Source organism: Lynx rufus, unplaced genomic scaffold (assembly GCF_022079265.1).
Source record: "Lynx rufus isolate CCGP_SWC_20201006 ecotype Redwood Valley unplaced genomic scaffold, mLynRuf1.p SCAF_23, whole genome shotgun sequence".
NCBI classification, from domain to species: Eukaryota; Metazoa; Chordata; class Mammalia; order Carnivora; family Felidae; genus Lynx; species Lynx rufus.
The window spans coordinates 6520317-6535529 of record NW_025814838.1 but is presented as its reverse complement, the minus strand read 5'-3'; the positions used below and the strand labels follow the sequence as shown (position 1 = coordinate 6535529).

Sequence of the window (15213 nt, the reverse complement as noted above, 5' to 3'; positions counted from 1 at the left end):
TTTCTTTTCACAATATTTATCAATTCCATTTTCAAGATCGGATCTTTTAGAAAATCATCTGAAAACCCTGCTCCAATAAATAATATACCTCAAATTACAACCCCTTTTTTTGATTATACAAATGAACCGCATCTTTTTAAGACAAACCCTGTCCAATGCTGGGCAGATTTTTTGAGCAACTCCATTCTGCAGAGTTTCTGTGACCCCAGGACCCCAGACCTGTGCCTCTTCTTAATGGGGTCCCCGGGGGTGGGAGTCAGTACTCCACACCCCGCATGGCAGCCACCGTGGCGGCAAGGCGACGGGGCAGGCCTTTGCTGACCTGCCTGTAGTCCTCGGGTTTGCTCTTCAAGAGTGTCCCAATGTTCTGCAGGGGGCGAGATGGCTGCAGGCCCAAGGCGTCCATCACGTTGATCAGGTAATCTGTGGGGACGGGGAGCAGACAGACACAGCTAAGCAGACTGAGCGCCGAGCGAGACAGAGCCCTAGAGGCCTTCCTGAGTGAGAAACAGAGACATCCGCCCCAAGACCCCCAAGATGCTGGGTGTCCACTCTGCCCCCATCAGCCAGGCCTTTACTCTGAGGGTTTTCCCAAGAGGATTAAACCTACTGTGAGCTCGGCCCGAATTCAGGAATTCTAACTGAAGAAAGGACTGGCCAACCCCACAGCGTCCCCACCACCTAGCCACACGCTCAGCTCCAGCTGGACCAGCTGACCTCACCCAAAGCTCTATAGTGGGACTCCTCTGACTTCCTGGCCACACTCCCCAGTGGACCCCACCGACCACATGGAGAACCCAAGGAGTCAGGGGACACAAGGGCTTCTGTGAGCAGAATCCCCACCATGAAGTCAAGGTCGGTGCCTAAGTGCACTGCAGTTCCCACGCTAACCCCCTGGGGCACCAGCTGAGGATACATTCCTGCGCCCACCCAGACCACAGCAGTGAGAATCTCCAGGAGATGGTTCAACGACTCTGTCCTCCTAAAAAGCAGCCCCATGACTCTAACCAACACTGGCAGAGCGGGGAAGGAGAAAACTGCTTTCCAAGTTCGGGCTGAGCTCAGCGAAGTCCTTTCTCACTGAGTCTCTGCTTCTTTCCGTCAATGCCATGTAGTCAGAGAGGACGAAATGGGACAAAGCATGTGTCGCCACGGAAGCATGTGTCGCGGCTGGTAACCGAGTGCTGCCCCGACTTCCTCCTTCCTGGGCAGGCACAACCCGGACCTGAGGAAAGCTGCCTACGGCGTTCTCTGGTTCCTCCGCAGACCCCTGGCATGCCCTGCAGACGCCTGCCGACTTTCCGTCAATGGCGGGGCTCATGTCTTCTCACTGACGGGACCGCAGCTCCAGGCGCGGCCTGCATCTTCCCTGGTGTCTTCTGGAGGCTTCCTGCCCTGCCCTGCCCTGCCTGGCTGGCTGGCTCATGTCCAGCCCAGGATGGGCTGCTTCCCAGGAAGGGCGCCAGCGATTGGCCAGGTACCTGTCGCTGCACAAGTTTATCCGTAACTGAGCTCCACTCTACTGGGAGCTAGGAGCTGCATCAGAGTGGCAGCCCACGGTCTCCCATGACACTTCTGTTTGACCAGCAGAGTGAGTCTGGGTTTTGTTTTGATGCTTAATTTATCTTTAAGGTGGCCACAGCCCTCCCCTGTGGTGCTACCCGTGGTGCCACCGCCTGGCAGCTTCACACACCAGCCCTGCCTTCCTGGCTCCTCACCACACTCCTCACTGTGTGATCTCAGTAAACCCAGGGATGGCCGAAAGCTCCACACCCTGCAGCTGGCACGTAACAGACGCTCCATCACTGCTGAATGGGGAACAGGATTCAGGGGGACACGAACAGAGAGAGAGAAATAATAGGGGCAATGCCCACATCTCACTAGTTCCGGCACGTTCCGTCCTCAGTGCTTCTGTCTGTACTAACAGGGACCACCTATGAGCCCCTGAGTCTCCTCATCTGTCTTCCCTGAACACTGTGCCCAGTGACGTGGAGAAGGGCTGGCCGTTCCTCTGTAACCGCTGAGAGCTGACGGTGGAATGAAACCAGGACACCTGGATTCCGGGCCTGGCTCTGTCACTAGTGGCTCTGGGACCCGGAGGAAGGCGCCTCACTTCTGTCTCTTCTGCGGCTTGGCCCTGTGGTCCATCCAGGTCAAAGCTCTTCTAGGTCCCCAGGGAGCTGATGATCTTCGAGGCTCTTACCACCCTCTCCCCACCACTCCGAGAGCTGCCTCAGGTGAAGAGCAGACAGGTCAATGGAATGATACCAAGAGAGAGGGGAGATTCCCCTCCACCTGCCTGCAGCACCCCAGCCTCAGAGCATGACATCCTGTAGGAATGGGTGCCGGTGGGAGCAGGTGGACACGTGCCCCTCTAACCCAGGGGCAGGCAGGTATCACGGCCTCGAGGTAGGTGGCCTCGTTATTCAGCACAATGGAGGGGGAGACCTCCGTCACATGCCAACCTTACAGGGGAGCTCTGAACGTGAACATGGCACCGGATGTGGGTATGAGGGCTCGGCTCGGTGCCCGGCATGCCTGGTGCGTGGTGACAACATTGGTTTGGGTGATTATACAAATGCAGCAGCAGAAGACAAGGCAGCACAACACACGTCTGTATCACTTACTTCGAGTCACCTCACTGAAGCTCCCCTTAACAGCGCTCAGCCTCGGCAGCCCATCAGGATCCCCCAGGACGTTTTTCCAAATACTGACGTCCAGCCTTCAACCCAGACTTACAAGGCCAGAATCCCTGGGGGCCAGGTCTAGAGAATCTGCATTTGTAACACGCTCCACAGCCAAGCCCAGAGGTGAAGTCAAGGGGAGAGCTGGAGTCGACAGATGCCTTGGGCCCCAGCTGTCCCTCCCATCACCCATCCTGGGGGTGGGGGGGAACTCACCGATGTCGGTGACCAGCTGCTTGGTGGAGTGCGGGGTCAGCTCAGGGATCTGCAGGATCACATCACAGTAGGTCTGCATGGTGGCTCTGGCAATGGAGCCCAGCCAGTTATCAGCTATGTTGTCCAGCTCAGGAAGCTCATCCCCTAGGAGGGAGAAAAGGTCACCAGAAGGTCCTGCTCAGGACAATTCCGTTGCCAACAGCTTTTACCTTCCGAGTGACCAGGCCCACAGCACGTGTTGTATGCACAAACACGCCAGGGAGCTATGGTCTCGGCGTGGAATGCAGGGAACCGAAAACAATCACAACTTAGGTCAACTGGTATCGACTTGAGTGAGAAGAGGATTCAGAAGAAGAAACAGTCAGGGGAGGGAGAGTGATCTCTGTGTTCCCAAAGGCAGGGGACTGGGCATAGCCATGAGGGCCTGGAGGGAGGGCAGCCCCACACCAGCTGAGAAGGCGGGAGAGTGGTCACAGCCAACAGGGAACAGGCGGCACGTCAGGACTGAGACCTGGGCCAAGGCCACCAGCCACTGATGAGCTGGGTGCCGCCCAACCTCTCAGAGATGCTCGTCGTCTGCTGTAAAAGGGAGGAGACAACAGTCTTGCTGTTCCGGGGCTGCTACGGGAATCACCAGAGGCCTTGGCACGGGTCGAGTGTGTGTGCCACATACTTGGTGCTATGCACACAGTGACTCTTGGTGTCACACCACTTATGGGGAGGGAGAAGGGGTATGGAGGGGGGTGCAGCAGGGGGCAGTGCTGGGGGACCAGAGCTAGGTCACAGAGGGCTCCCTGAGAACCACGTGGACCCCATGTCGGAGGAAACAGGCAATGGCTGCAGGATCCCAGCAAGATTGCGATGTGACAAGCCCACGTCGGGAGAGCCAGTCAGGCTGGGGCGGGGTAAGGGGGAGGACGGAGCAGCCATGCTGGCAACACAGGCCTGAGCTGGGGGGTGGGAGGAAGGTGGCCACCTGATAGCAGAAATGGGAAGAAGGGGAGGAAGGAGAGCAACATTAAAACAAACAAAAAAGTATGGGGACAAGCACTGAAAAATAGTACATTTAGGAGAAGGTAAGCAAAGTGCTTCCACCACCACCACCACCAATAATAATAATATAATAATAATACAGAACATAAAGCTGCATGTCAGATATCATCTGTGCAGACAGTGGCGTCCAGAGGGCGTGTGGGAAAACGGAAACACCATCATGTTCGATGATGGGACGTCATGATTTATTCTTTCAAACCCATGACCTTGTTTGATATCTAGCATCTATACAACAAGCACAAACTAGAAAGTTAAATACCAAGACAGGATGAACATAAACAAGCACAAGGACAAGAACGTGAAATCTAGGGCTTCCGCCCCAGAACCAGATGTGATTTTATTCTCACTGTGATACCTTCTTAAGCTGCTGAATCTTTCCTATATCACGTGATTTTTCTGTTTGTCCAACCTTATGAAGGAGGCCTATAATATCCAATGTTAGGATAAGATGATTGTTGATCAGAAAGTATACGGTCCCTGTTCAACCTCGCCAGGCCCAGATCATGAGAAAAAGGAAAAGTTTTAATTCATTGTCATTTTACCTTGTCGGTTTAGAGATCTAGGAACCTGGGGGGTTGGGAACAAGCTGTGGCCAGAGGCATCTGGACAGGAACATCACCTCTATGGTGAAGGGTTTATGTTTGTTCTCACGAGCAAAACCGTTCTGGGTGCCACTGTTCCCAGAGAGAAGGGGCTCGCATTCACCGGGTGGGACCCTTGCAGAGCTTGCTTCCACCTCCAGTGAGTACATGTGACCCGGACCCCGGACCCTCATGCCACTGCCTCCCCGGCTGAGGGGCACTGGAGGAGCCCCTCTCCAGGGACACCTGGCACATGGTGAGGCATTCAGGACGCCCTGTCCCTAATCTACTCTGTCCTGCAGAAGTTCCTCAGGGGGGTACATCAGGTGGACCCCATCTTTCCTGTCCCTACTTTAGACTCTCAACAACTCTCTCCCAGGGAGTCTGGAGAGGGGCGTGTGCGGGTAGGGGGAGGCTGGCAGCTACAGCGAGCCCCCTCCTCACTTTCTGGCGGGCCCTTCTCACCTTGCTCAGGAGGAAAGGGCAGCTTCCCAGCATGCAGCGCCAGTTCCAAGGCAGAGTCCTCCTGAGTCACAAAAGGCTCGAGATTCAGGGGGAGGGACATGATATACTGCCCAATCTGAAACAGAAGAAAGCACTTTCAGCCCACACTAACACAGGTAATTATTTCTGCAGTACATTCACGTGCAGGCATTTAGAGTGCAGACAAAACCATTAGGCCTGGGGCAGCCCCTCATCTTTCCAGTGTGCAGTAATACTGACTGCTACGACAGCACCTTAAAAAAATCAATGGGAACTTGCATGTATATCACAGATTCATCCTGACACTAATGGCCTCACTATTTTTGGAATGCATTCAATGCAATCTCTACCTCAAATGAGGTAATAGATACCGACAAGCAATAATAAGTTATTATTACTATTCATAGATCCCAAACCAGTAAGGTGCTAAGGTCAGCAAGTGCATGGCCAAGCAAGAGTTCAAATCCTGTCTCCTGGACTTGGCTGTGGGTCTCTTTTTTAGAAATGTTCTAACTAAGAGAAGAAAGGAATTTTGTTGGGGGGAAAAAGCTACTTATGAATTAACCTGGAGGGAAAACTGTTGTTTGGATAATACAAACTCTAGAAAATAAAGATCAACACCACCTTCTTGGCTGGTGGGGGCTCGTAAAAGACCGGATTACCAGACATTTGGGATGAGCCCACAAATAATACAGTGTTTGTCCTGTGTTTGTCAGACGCACATGGCAGTCATCATGGGTAGAGACTTCAGACACCAGTTTCTATTAAAACTCATGCCTGTTTTGGTTTTAAGGTCAATATATGCTTTTGTTTCACAAATGAGGTTGATTTTCAGGTTATGACAACATATTGTTTGTTTCTTAAATGGCTTTGAGCCTGTTGTTGCTTTTTGGGGGGTTCTATATTTATCCCATACATTTAAATTTACAGTTGATACTGATTCTGCAAAATGAAAGTCCAAGGATTATCCAAGTAAGATTTCCCCCTCCTGGCCTCACACACACCGACACGGTGGCAGACCCCCAAAATCTCCCAGCCCAGAGGGAGATTCCACACATTTCCAAATACTGAATGTGGGCTGGCTATAGTAAGTCTAAACATCCTATGGTCCATCATGCTAACAAAACAGAGTAGTTTGCTCTCCCTTTAAAGAGGTACACAGATGGTAAAATAAACGAAGTCAGCCTTTTTTCCTTTCACTTACTTAGTACAGTCTCTCATTCAAACTAGACAAGTGGGGGGGCGCCTGGGTGGCTCAGTCGGTTAAGCGTCCGACTTCGGCTCAGGTCATGATCTCGCGGTCTGTGAGTTCGAGCCCCACGTTGGGCTCTGTGCTGACAGCTCAGAGCCTGGAGCCTGCTTCGGATTCTGTGTCTCCCTCTCTCTCTGCCCCTCCCTCACTTGTGCTCTGTCTCTATCAAAAAATAAATAAATGTAAAAAAAATAAAAAATTTCAAACTAGACAAGTGGGCCACTTTCCTCACTAATAACAACCATCACCATGCCTTTCAGCTTGCAAATGGCAACGAATTCATCATTTTCCCACAAGGCTGGAGGAAGAAAAGGATGCTATGGGATTTCTCCATTCTGATTCCATGTGGCAGGTACTTCCTGAATACTGACTATGTGCAGAGTCCGGGAAGTGCTCCTGTGTTTGGTATACTTCTCACCTGTAGCCATGACCTTCTGGCTAAATCCACACACCCAGCTGTACTTGAAATGAAGCGTCAGGATCACTATACCTCACATCTACGGTGTTTTTCATTTTTCAAAGCATTTTCTTCTATTTTGCCCTATATCATGTTCGTGCGGCTGTTGTGTGGGAGAGGGCATTCACCAAGGAGGCAAAGTGTCACTTAGGTGCCAAATTTCGATAACCTGGTATCTTAAACTTCAGCGAGTTGGCTTAGATGGTGGGGACTGCTGTGGTCCCTGGACAGTTCCCATGACTCCAGGTCTCCCTCGGGAGTTCTGTCGACATTCATCTTTTGGAAATCAGTGCAGATAGGGATGCCTACCATCGCACCTGAGGATATTTTCCTACCGTTCTCACATACGCAATAAATACTCCTTGATATCCTGTTTGGGTAAGCTCAGTGACTCAGGAAAAATGAAGAGCTAGCTTTGTGGTCAGATGGACTTGGGCTTGAGTTCTGGCTCTACCACCGTGTGACCTTCCTGGTGTCCTCATCTCTGACATGACGATGACCTCATACTTACTCCAAAGGGCCGTGCCAAGGGTGAAATTAATGTTGTGATACATGCATAAAGCTCCTGGCGTCCTAACAGAGTGGCCACTGGATAAATGGTTTCCCTGCCCCTCTCTCACTCCCCACAGCCTTGCTGCTGGCCTGTGAAACATTACTGCCAACCAGCTCACATTGTCGTCAAGATAAAATTCTGCCTAGACGGCGCACTAACTCATGGCATTGATAAAAGCCTAGCACTGAGCTTGCACACAGTGTGGGTTCGATGACTGTTCATTTCCTGAGTGCAGGTCACCAGCCCCCAGGTACAATCTGTAACTCAGGGGGGTCACGCCAGGTGGAAAAGGGCCCTCCCTTACTCCTCCATGTCTCAGTTTCCTCAGGAATGATTCCTTAAGATCATTCAATAATCTCTCAAGTCCCTTCCAGCAACATCATTTCCGGAATCAATTTAGATTGTAATGCATACTGGCTCAATTCTAAAAATAAGGTTATTGCCATTGTTGTGAAAAGCAGCCCACATCTGAATAGTTTCATCAGTAAAGGTTATCAGGTAATGGCCTGGAAAACGGGAGGAAAGTGACTGCCACTTTGAACTGGACACCCTCCCAACCGACAGAGAAAACAATGCCATATTCCTCAGTACTGCTGGTGGGATCACCAGACATTTCTAACCATACAAGGGTCACTTTTAAAATCCCTTTGCATCTCTTACAATAGAGTCATAACTGGCACAGCAGTGGGTTCTAAAGTGACAGCATTAGGCAGAGACTGCTTATCCCAGAATCACCCTGGAGAATCCCAGATGTCTCTCAGAGCTGGACTATATTACCTCTACCCAGTATTTGTCATGCACACCGACCTCCAAGAGCAACAGAGCTAGACTTCAGCAAGGAAGGAAAAGAAAGGCCACGTGCAGATGTCTTGGTGACTGTCAATTCCCAGGGGTGAATGGAGGAGGAAAGGACCCTGAACTGCCCCACTCCCCTGTAGGGTCTATTCTGTTCTTTTTCTAATATTAAACCTCTATAAATACAATTCTTAAGAGATTTATTTCCTGCTGTGAAATTCCACATGAAAGTATTCCACACGTAATAGGTGTGGAATAGGTGCTCACTAAAAGGTTTGCTGAATTTGAATTCAGAACTATATACATACTGTTCCTCTGAAAAAGTCCAGAGAAGAATCTGGCCACCTGCTTCCTGTCCTCCCAAGTCAGAATTTCCTACGTGTACTCACACTGTGATGCCCTTAGGTACTGGTCATGCCTCACATCGGGAGGTGTAAGAACATGTTACATTTTTGAAATCAGCTTGTTTTTCGTCAGTTGATTTAATAAGGAAATCAGCCGCCTTTCCTTAAAGTCCTGGATATGGGGGCACCTGGGTGGCTCAGTCGGTTAAGCGCCCGACTTCGGCTCAGGTCATGATCTCATGGCTTGTGGGTTCAAGCCCCATGTCGGGCTCTGTGCTGACAGCTCGGAGCCTGGAGCCTGCTTCAGATTCTGTGTCTCCCTCTCTCTCTCTGCCCCTCCCCTGATCATGCTCGTTCTCTCTCTCTCTCTCTCTCTCTCTCTCTCTCTCTCTCTCAAAACTAAATAAACATTTTTTAAAAATTAAAAAAAAAATAAAGTCCTGGATATGGATGGAAACTACTCCATCCATAGGAAGCATAGGTCCAGACAGCACCGATGCGGTAATGACTACTTTCCCAGGAGGCCAGAATCAAAAGACAAGGCACGGTCTGCAATGCTATGACTGCCCCTGGAGAAAAGCGCACGGAGCTCTTACATTGCTGATGTACTCGAGAGGGGTGAGGCTGAAGGTGGGCAGATCGTCGGTCAGGGTCTCGCCAATGCCTGCTGTGTTCCAGCTCTAGGGGAGGGAAGACAGAAAGCAGTCAAGGTCACAGAAGCCAGGTGCCACAGAAAAGCACCACATGCCAGAAAATACTTGAAGAATGCACCATTCCTATAGGTGTCTTTGCTCCAAGATGGCCTTGGAAATCGTCACTATTTTACAGATCAGGGACTTCTCTTTAAATCATCACCTTGAGAGGCGCCTGGGTGGCTCAGTCGGTTGAGCTTCTGACCTCAGCTCAGGTCATGATCTCACGGTTTGTGGGTTCGAGCCCCGCATCAGGCTCTGTGCTGACAGCTCAGAGCCTGGAGCCTGCTTCCGATTCTGTATCTCCCTCTCTCTCTGCCCCTCCCACTCTCGCGTGCGCTCTCTCGCTCTCTCACTCTCTCGCTCTCTCACTCTCTCGCTCTCTCTCTCTTTCTCTCTCTCAAGAATAAATAAGCATGGGTGCCTGAGTGGCTCAGTTGGTTAAGCGTTCAGCTTCAGCTCAGGTCATGATCTCGTGGCTTGTGGGTCTGAGCCCTGCATTAGATTCTATGCTGAAAGCTTAGAGACCAGAGCCTGCTTCAGATTCTGCATCTCCTTTCTCTCTGCCTCTCTCTCTCTCGCTCAAAAATAAACATTAAAAAAAATAAAAATCAATGTTAAAATTTAAATCATCACCTTGAAACCTGCCACAGAGAAAATAATCCTTTCTCTCTCCCTCTCCCCACCCCCCTCTGCATGCCTATAGATCCATAAAACAGGAGCTCCTATCTTGTCAACAGACCTGTTTGGTGGGAACGGATCCCAGTTGTTGATCCCACTCAGATTGTGAAGAGCTGTGTATCCTGAGGTCTGAGTTTCTCTACTCGGTGGGCACTACAGGGTAAGAGCTGCTGGGTGCAGGTGGCCTCTCTAACCCCGGGGTCTTCAGCCCCAGATCCTCCACAGAGGATCACATGTAAATCCCTATCTTGGGAAGCCCTTTCCGGCTGCAGGAATATTCAAACCACACTTACTGACACTACATAACTGCTTTTATTTCTAGCTGTCTTCTGGACTTATTTCTCAGGGATTGAAAGAATCTCCAAACCCCACCAACTGCCCTTCTGTCCTCTTTGTGACTCCTCTGTCATCTGGGGAGATGCTCTTCCTCTTGACATTTCAAGTGAGTACATCTCCAGTATCACCAAGTGAGCCTCCCCAGCATTCTCTCTAGAGTCAGGCACACTGCCAGCACGTACGTGGTTACATTGTTCATACAGAACTTGGCACGCCTTCATACAGAAATCTAGTTTCTTCATTCCAGCCTGAGTCACCCCAAAGCCAGCCTGGAAAACAAGGCCCTCTCTGGCTGCGCTCCTGGAGTGGCTCCCAGGTCACGGTGGAGTTGCTCTCCACAGCCACCTGATGCCCGATCTGGTTGCTTGATCCTTTAAGCAGCATTCCGGGAATGTAACGACCACGTCCACCCCTGGGCTCCCAGCCCAGGCTCAGCCTCAGCCGCCCTCCCCACGTCCCCTAGCACCGGCTCGGTTCTGATTTTCTTTGCTTGAGACCAGTTCTTTTTCCTCCCCACCCCCGCCCCTAGTTTTCTAAGCTCCTTGTTCTTGCTTGAGAATCCTCTTCTGTTTCAAAATAGCCTGCTTTTCTTCAGTTAACTCCCACCCCATTGAGAAGACACACTCTGATCACCCACATGTACCGAGTGCCCATGATGCACAGAGCCTTGTGCCCCACTTGGCAGAGAGGAGACAAAGAAGTGTAAGACTTGGTCCTCGCTCTCCAGAAGCTCCTTGAGAAACCAAGACCCCCTGATATGCTCCCACACTATAAACCCCCACGCACCCAGGCTTCCACTTGGGAGTTCTCAGGGGCAGATGCAAGGTTTGATACAGTAAGAGCTCTGAGAAGCAAGGGCTCCGGCTGATTATAGGGGGCGGTGGAATGCCTGAGGTGCACAGACGGAAGACTGGAAGAGAAAGCATAGCCCTGAACTGTGGGCTAAGAAAGGGCTTTATTTTCAACAAATAAATTGCGAGACGGAGAGGAGAGGGGAAAGGAGGAAGGGGGGAGGGGGGAGGGGGGAGGGGGGAGGGGGGAGGGGAGGGGGAGGGGAGGGGAGGAGAGGAGAGGAGAGGAGAGGGAGGGAAGGTCTGGAAGGATGGCCTATAGTTCATAAAAGACACATCGAGCAATCCCGATGTGCACAATGAACTTGGGTCCTGATTCAAACAGTGAAATTATGACCTTTATGACAATTGGAAATTTGAACACTGATTACTGATATCAAGGAATCATTTCTGACTTAGGGGTGATTATGGCACTGTGATTATTTTTAGAGTTGCCCCCCTTTAGAGAAGGGGTATATATGAGACAGATGGCCAGGAGATGACCATGCTGGAGCAGGGTGATGAGGACGTGGGGTTCAGTAGACTCCTCTCCCCATTCTTGCATATGTGTGAACACCTCCTCAATAAAATGTTTTTTTAAATCGACTCTTACACTGGGTCTGGGGAGCCAGGGAAGGGTCCTGAGTGGGGGGACAAAGTCAGAGTGGTGCTTTGTGAAGATTAATGCAGCACCTCAGGAGGACTGAGGGTGGGGAGGCAGATAAAAAGCTCAAGGAACAGCTGGGAGAGGAGGAGAAGCCCATCGAGGGCAGTGGCTACAGGAACAGACAGGAGACATCTTTAAAAAGAAGGAACAATGCAACACAGTGGTGAGGTCACTGGCAAAGAGCAGAGGCAAGAGGGCAGAGACAGGAAGGCCAGGGAGGCAGTGGGCTGGGAGGGGGGATGGCACGAGGGCTGAGCTGCAGGGAAAGGGCAGCATCCCCCAAGTGCATCCAGGGGACTCACACTGCAGGCTGGAGGCCCCAGAAGGCTCCAGAAGGCTCCGTGGGGAGGTGGGAGGAGAGTGGACAGGCAGAGGGCAGAGGGGAGAGGGGAGAAGAGCCGGAGTGGAACCTGGTTTGCAAGAAGGGTGGGTGTGGATCGAACTAGGGAGGCACTTAGCAAGTTAGGGCGACAGGGAAATGGTGTAGGTTATTTTTTAATTGTTCAAAATTTATTTAAAATTTCCTTCAAACAGGCTTTTTCTATCCATCTGTCACCAGATAATGTGGGCAAACGTCAACAGCCTATTTGGAAATGGAATACAGTGTTGGTTTATATTCTTGAAATGTAAAAGGGTAATACAATTTACTGGCAAACATTAAAAACAAACACTGAATGACCAGGGTTTAATTTTCAAATCCTTAAGGCCCAAGTGTTTGCCTTTGTGTTGTGTGCTTTCCCCGCTGGCAACTCTCAGAGAGCAGTTCCTCCTAACTTCAGTTCCCAGCGCCCTGGGGGGCTGTGGCGGTGAGGCCTGAGTGAGGAGGTGAGATTCAGGCAACCAGGAGCCCAACTGTAGCGGGGACTCTGGAGTACAGAAGTGGGGGTAAAAGAGCAGCGGAAAGAAGGGAGCTTCCAGAACAGAGGGTCAAGATTTTAGGATTTGGGGTGGGGGCATGAGTGACCTAGGTGAGGGGATCAAGAGCACACTTACCGTGCTGAGTGCTGAGTCAAGTACAGAACTGTTGAATCACTATACTGTATACCTGACACTTACGTAACACTGTATGTTAATTGCACTGGAATAAAAAAGAGGTAAAAAAAAAAAAAAAAAAAAAGATCCTGGTTCTTAACATTAACATGAATTGCTTGTTTTATCCTACAGTACACATGAAATAGTTTCAAAATAGCTATACCATTATTACCAACAATAAAATTACTGTATGAAGTTCAAAAAAAAAAAAAAGATTCTAAGCTCTTAATAAAAATAGGGGCACCTGGCTGGCTCAGTTGGTGGAGCATGCAACTCTTGATCTCAGGGTTGTGAGCTCAAGCCCCACGCTGGGTGTAGAGATTATTTAAAAAAAAAAAAAAAAAAAAAAAAAGGCACCTGCGTGGCTCAGTCGGTTAAGCATCTGACTCTTGGTTTTGGCTCAGGTCATGATCTCACGGTTGGTGAGTTCAAGCCCACATCTGGCTCTACGCTGACAGTGCTAACCCTGCTTGGGATTCTCTCTCTCTCCCTCTCTTTCTGCCCACCCCCCCCCCCAAATAAACAAATAAACATTTTTTTTTATTAAAAAAATTTTTTTTAATGTTTATTTTCAAGAGAGGGAGAGAGAGTGTAAGCAGGGTCGGGGCAGAAAGAGAGGGAGACACAGAATCCGAAACAGGCTCCAGGCTCTGAGCTGTCAGCACAGGGCCCGACGTGGGATTTGAACCCATGAACTGCGATACAATGACCTGAGCGAGACAATGACCTTTTTTTAATTAAAAAAAAAGAAAAGCGAAGAAAGATAATAAAAGCAGCCAGATCTGGAGGTTGGGGAGGGGGATGGGAAGGATGAAGAATGCTAATCCCCTCCTCTTTCAGAGCAGCTCAGCTGGTATTAGCAGCTACCTGAGATGCAAACATGACTAACCCAAAACAAGGACCCCAGCCTCTTGATGGTTTTCGTAATCTTTTTTCAGCAACGTTGGAAAGATCTTCTGGGTACTGATATCTTTTGTGGGGAAGAACCTATTATCTCAGGCTCCACGATTCCTCTGGTTTCACTTACTTTATCTTCCTTTTCTAGTCACGTTCAAATGAACGTTATGTTGTATACATTTTGGCTTTAAAGAACAGCACGTGCAGGACAGTGCATCCCCTCTGTGGATCCATCTATCTATCCACTGGTGCCCGGCCAGCCTCCAACTTGGGGCAGGAAGAGGTGTCTGTCTGGGTTGAACACCACACATTCCCACTGATTTCTACACTGTGGGATTTTGAGGGATTTATTGCTTTTTTCATTGTACGTTCCTGTACCACCTGAATTTCTGAAAATGAGTATGTGCCATTTTTACTTCTAAAAAACTGTCATTCCTACTTAAAAAATGAGAATCGCAGAGAAGAAAGCCAGCACTTATTAAGCATGTACTCTGTGGCAGCTGCTGGGCTAAATTCTATCATAATACAGATCCTCACGTATCTGCACGGCAGGCCCAAGTCACAGACATCACTTCCACCGCGCTGTGACAGGAGCACCTCTCCTCCAGTTTCACCCTCCCCCACCCACGACAGAAACACAGAATCTGACCAGGGTAGGTCCCATGGCATTTTTCACGGAAAAAATCATAAAGAATGAAAATCATGGAATTTCAGAACTTTGAAAGCATGTGGTCCAACCCCTTGTTTCATGGATGGGGGATCTGAGACCCAGAGACTTGACCCAGGTCATACGGTGAAGTGAGCAGCTCTTGAGCCCTGGCCTCGTAGGCTTTCTGGAGGGTGGCAGGAAGTAAGGAACCTGTAATCGTGCCCTCCCAGTTCTTTCCACTTCCTAAAAGATCTCTTGGTTATTAAAGGTCCATAACTGGATCTTTCTCAAAACACTATCTCTAAAAACAAAACAAACCAAACAAAACAAAGGTGAATCCAGAGAGCCTGGAACCGTCATTGAGAAAGGCTGGCAAAGGGGTTGTCCTAGAAATCCAGATGGCAGTGATGACACGGGGCCCGAGGAACTCAGAACCAGTGGAGAAGCTGTGACTGATGGGTAGTCCCTTGAAGGGAGTCAGGACAAGTAGAACAGAAGCCAGGGAAGGGAGGCACTCTGGGAACAGCCACAAAGAAAAGGCATCAAGGATAGAAAAGATCAGAGTCCTTCAAACTCCGTCAAAATCACCAGATCAGATCTGGGGAGGCGCTCTCCTGGGTGGAGTTCCAGAAACAATGCTCCTGGAAAGGACGCAATCTCAGGGGATGAAGAGCTTCTGTGACCTGCCCCTGCCTATCCAGGGGCACAGGATCTCCCTCACTTCTCCCTGCCAGGGTACAGCTATGCTGATCCAAATGGCGCAAGTTAATCAAGCAGTAATAATAATCCCAAGAAGCAGTCTAGAAAGAAAGCATCTCGGTGACTCCAATTAAGATAAGAAATTCTTGCTAAGCAGTAAGTTGCAAGGGAACAGTGAGTCTGTAAGGTGGGCCTTTCAGCCAGGAGAGTTAGAGCGGTTCCTCCTAAAGCTCCTGGGGGGTGGGAGGAGGCGGTGCTCACACTAAAAAATGCTTGGGAAGGAGGCAGTGCCCAGGGGGGTGTCTGCAGTCA

General features: G+C 50.0%; 1 protein-coding gene across 1 annotated transcript in view; it reads right to left on the bottom strand.

Moving 5' to 3' along the window:
• The window catches only part of COG7 (component of oligomeric golgi complex 7), an 83852-nt gene continuing 68639 nt past the window's right edge, over nucleotides 1–15213 (bottom strand). The window contains exons 14-17 of the mRNA XM_047087527.1: nucleotides 9015–9098; nucleotides 5000–5114; nucleotides 2901–3044; nucleotides 1–423 (exon numbers count right to left, since the gene is read on the bottom strand). Of these exons, the coding sequence (XP_046943483.1) occupies nucleotides 257–423; nucleotides 2901–3044; nucleotides 5000–5114; nucleotides 9015–9098 (510 nt within the window). The 3' untranslated portion in view covers nucleotides 1–256. The remainder of the gene's footprint in view (nucleotides 424–2900; nucleotides 3045–4999; nucleotides 5115–9014; nucleotides 9099–15213) is intronic.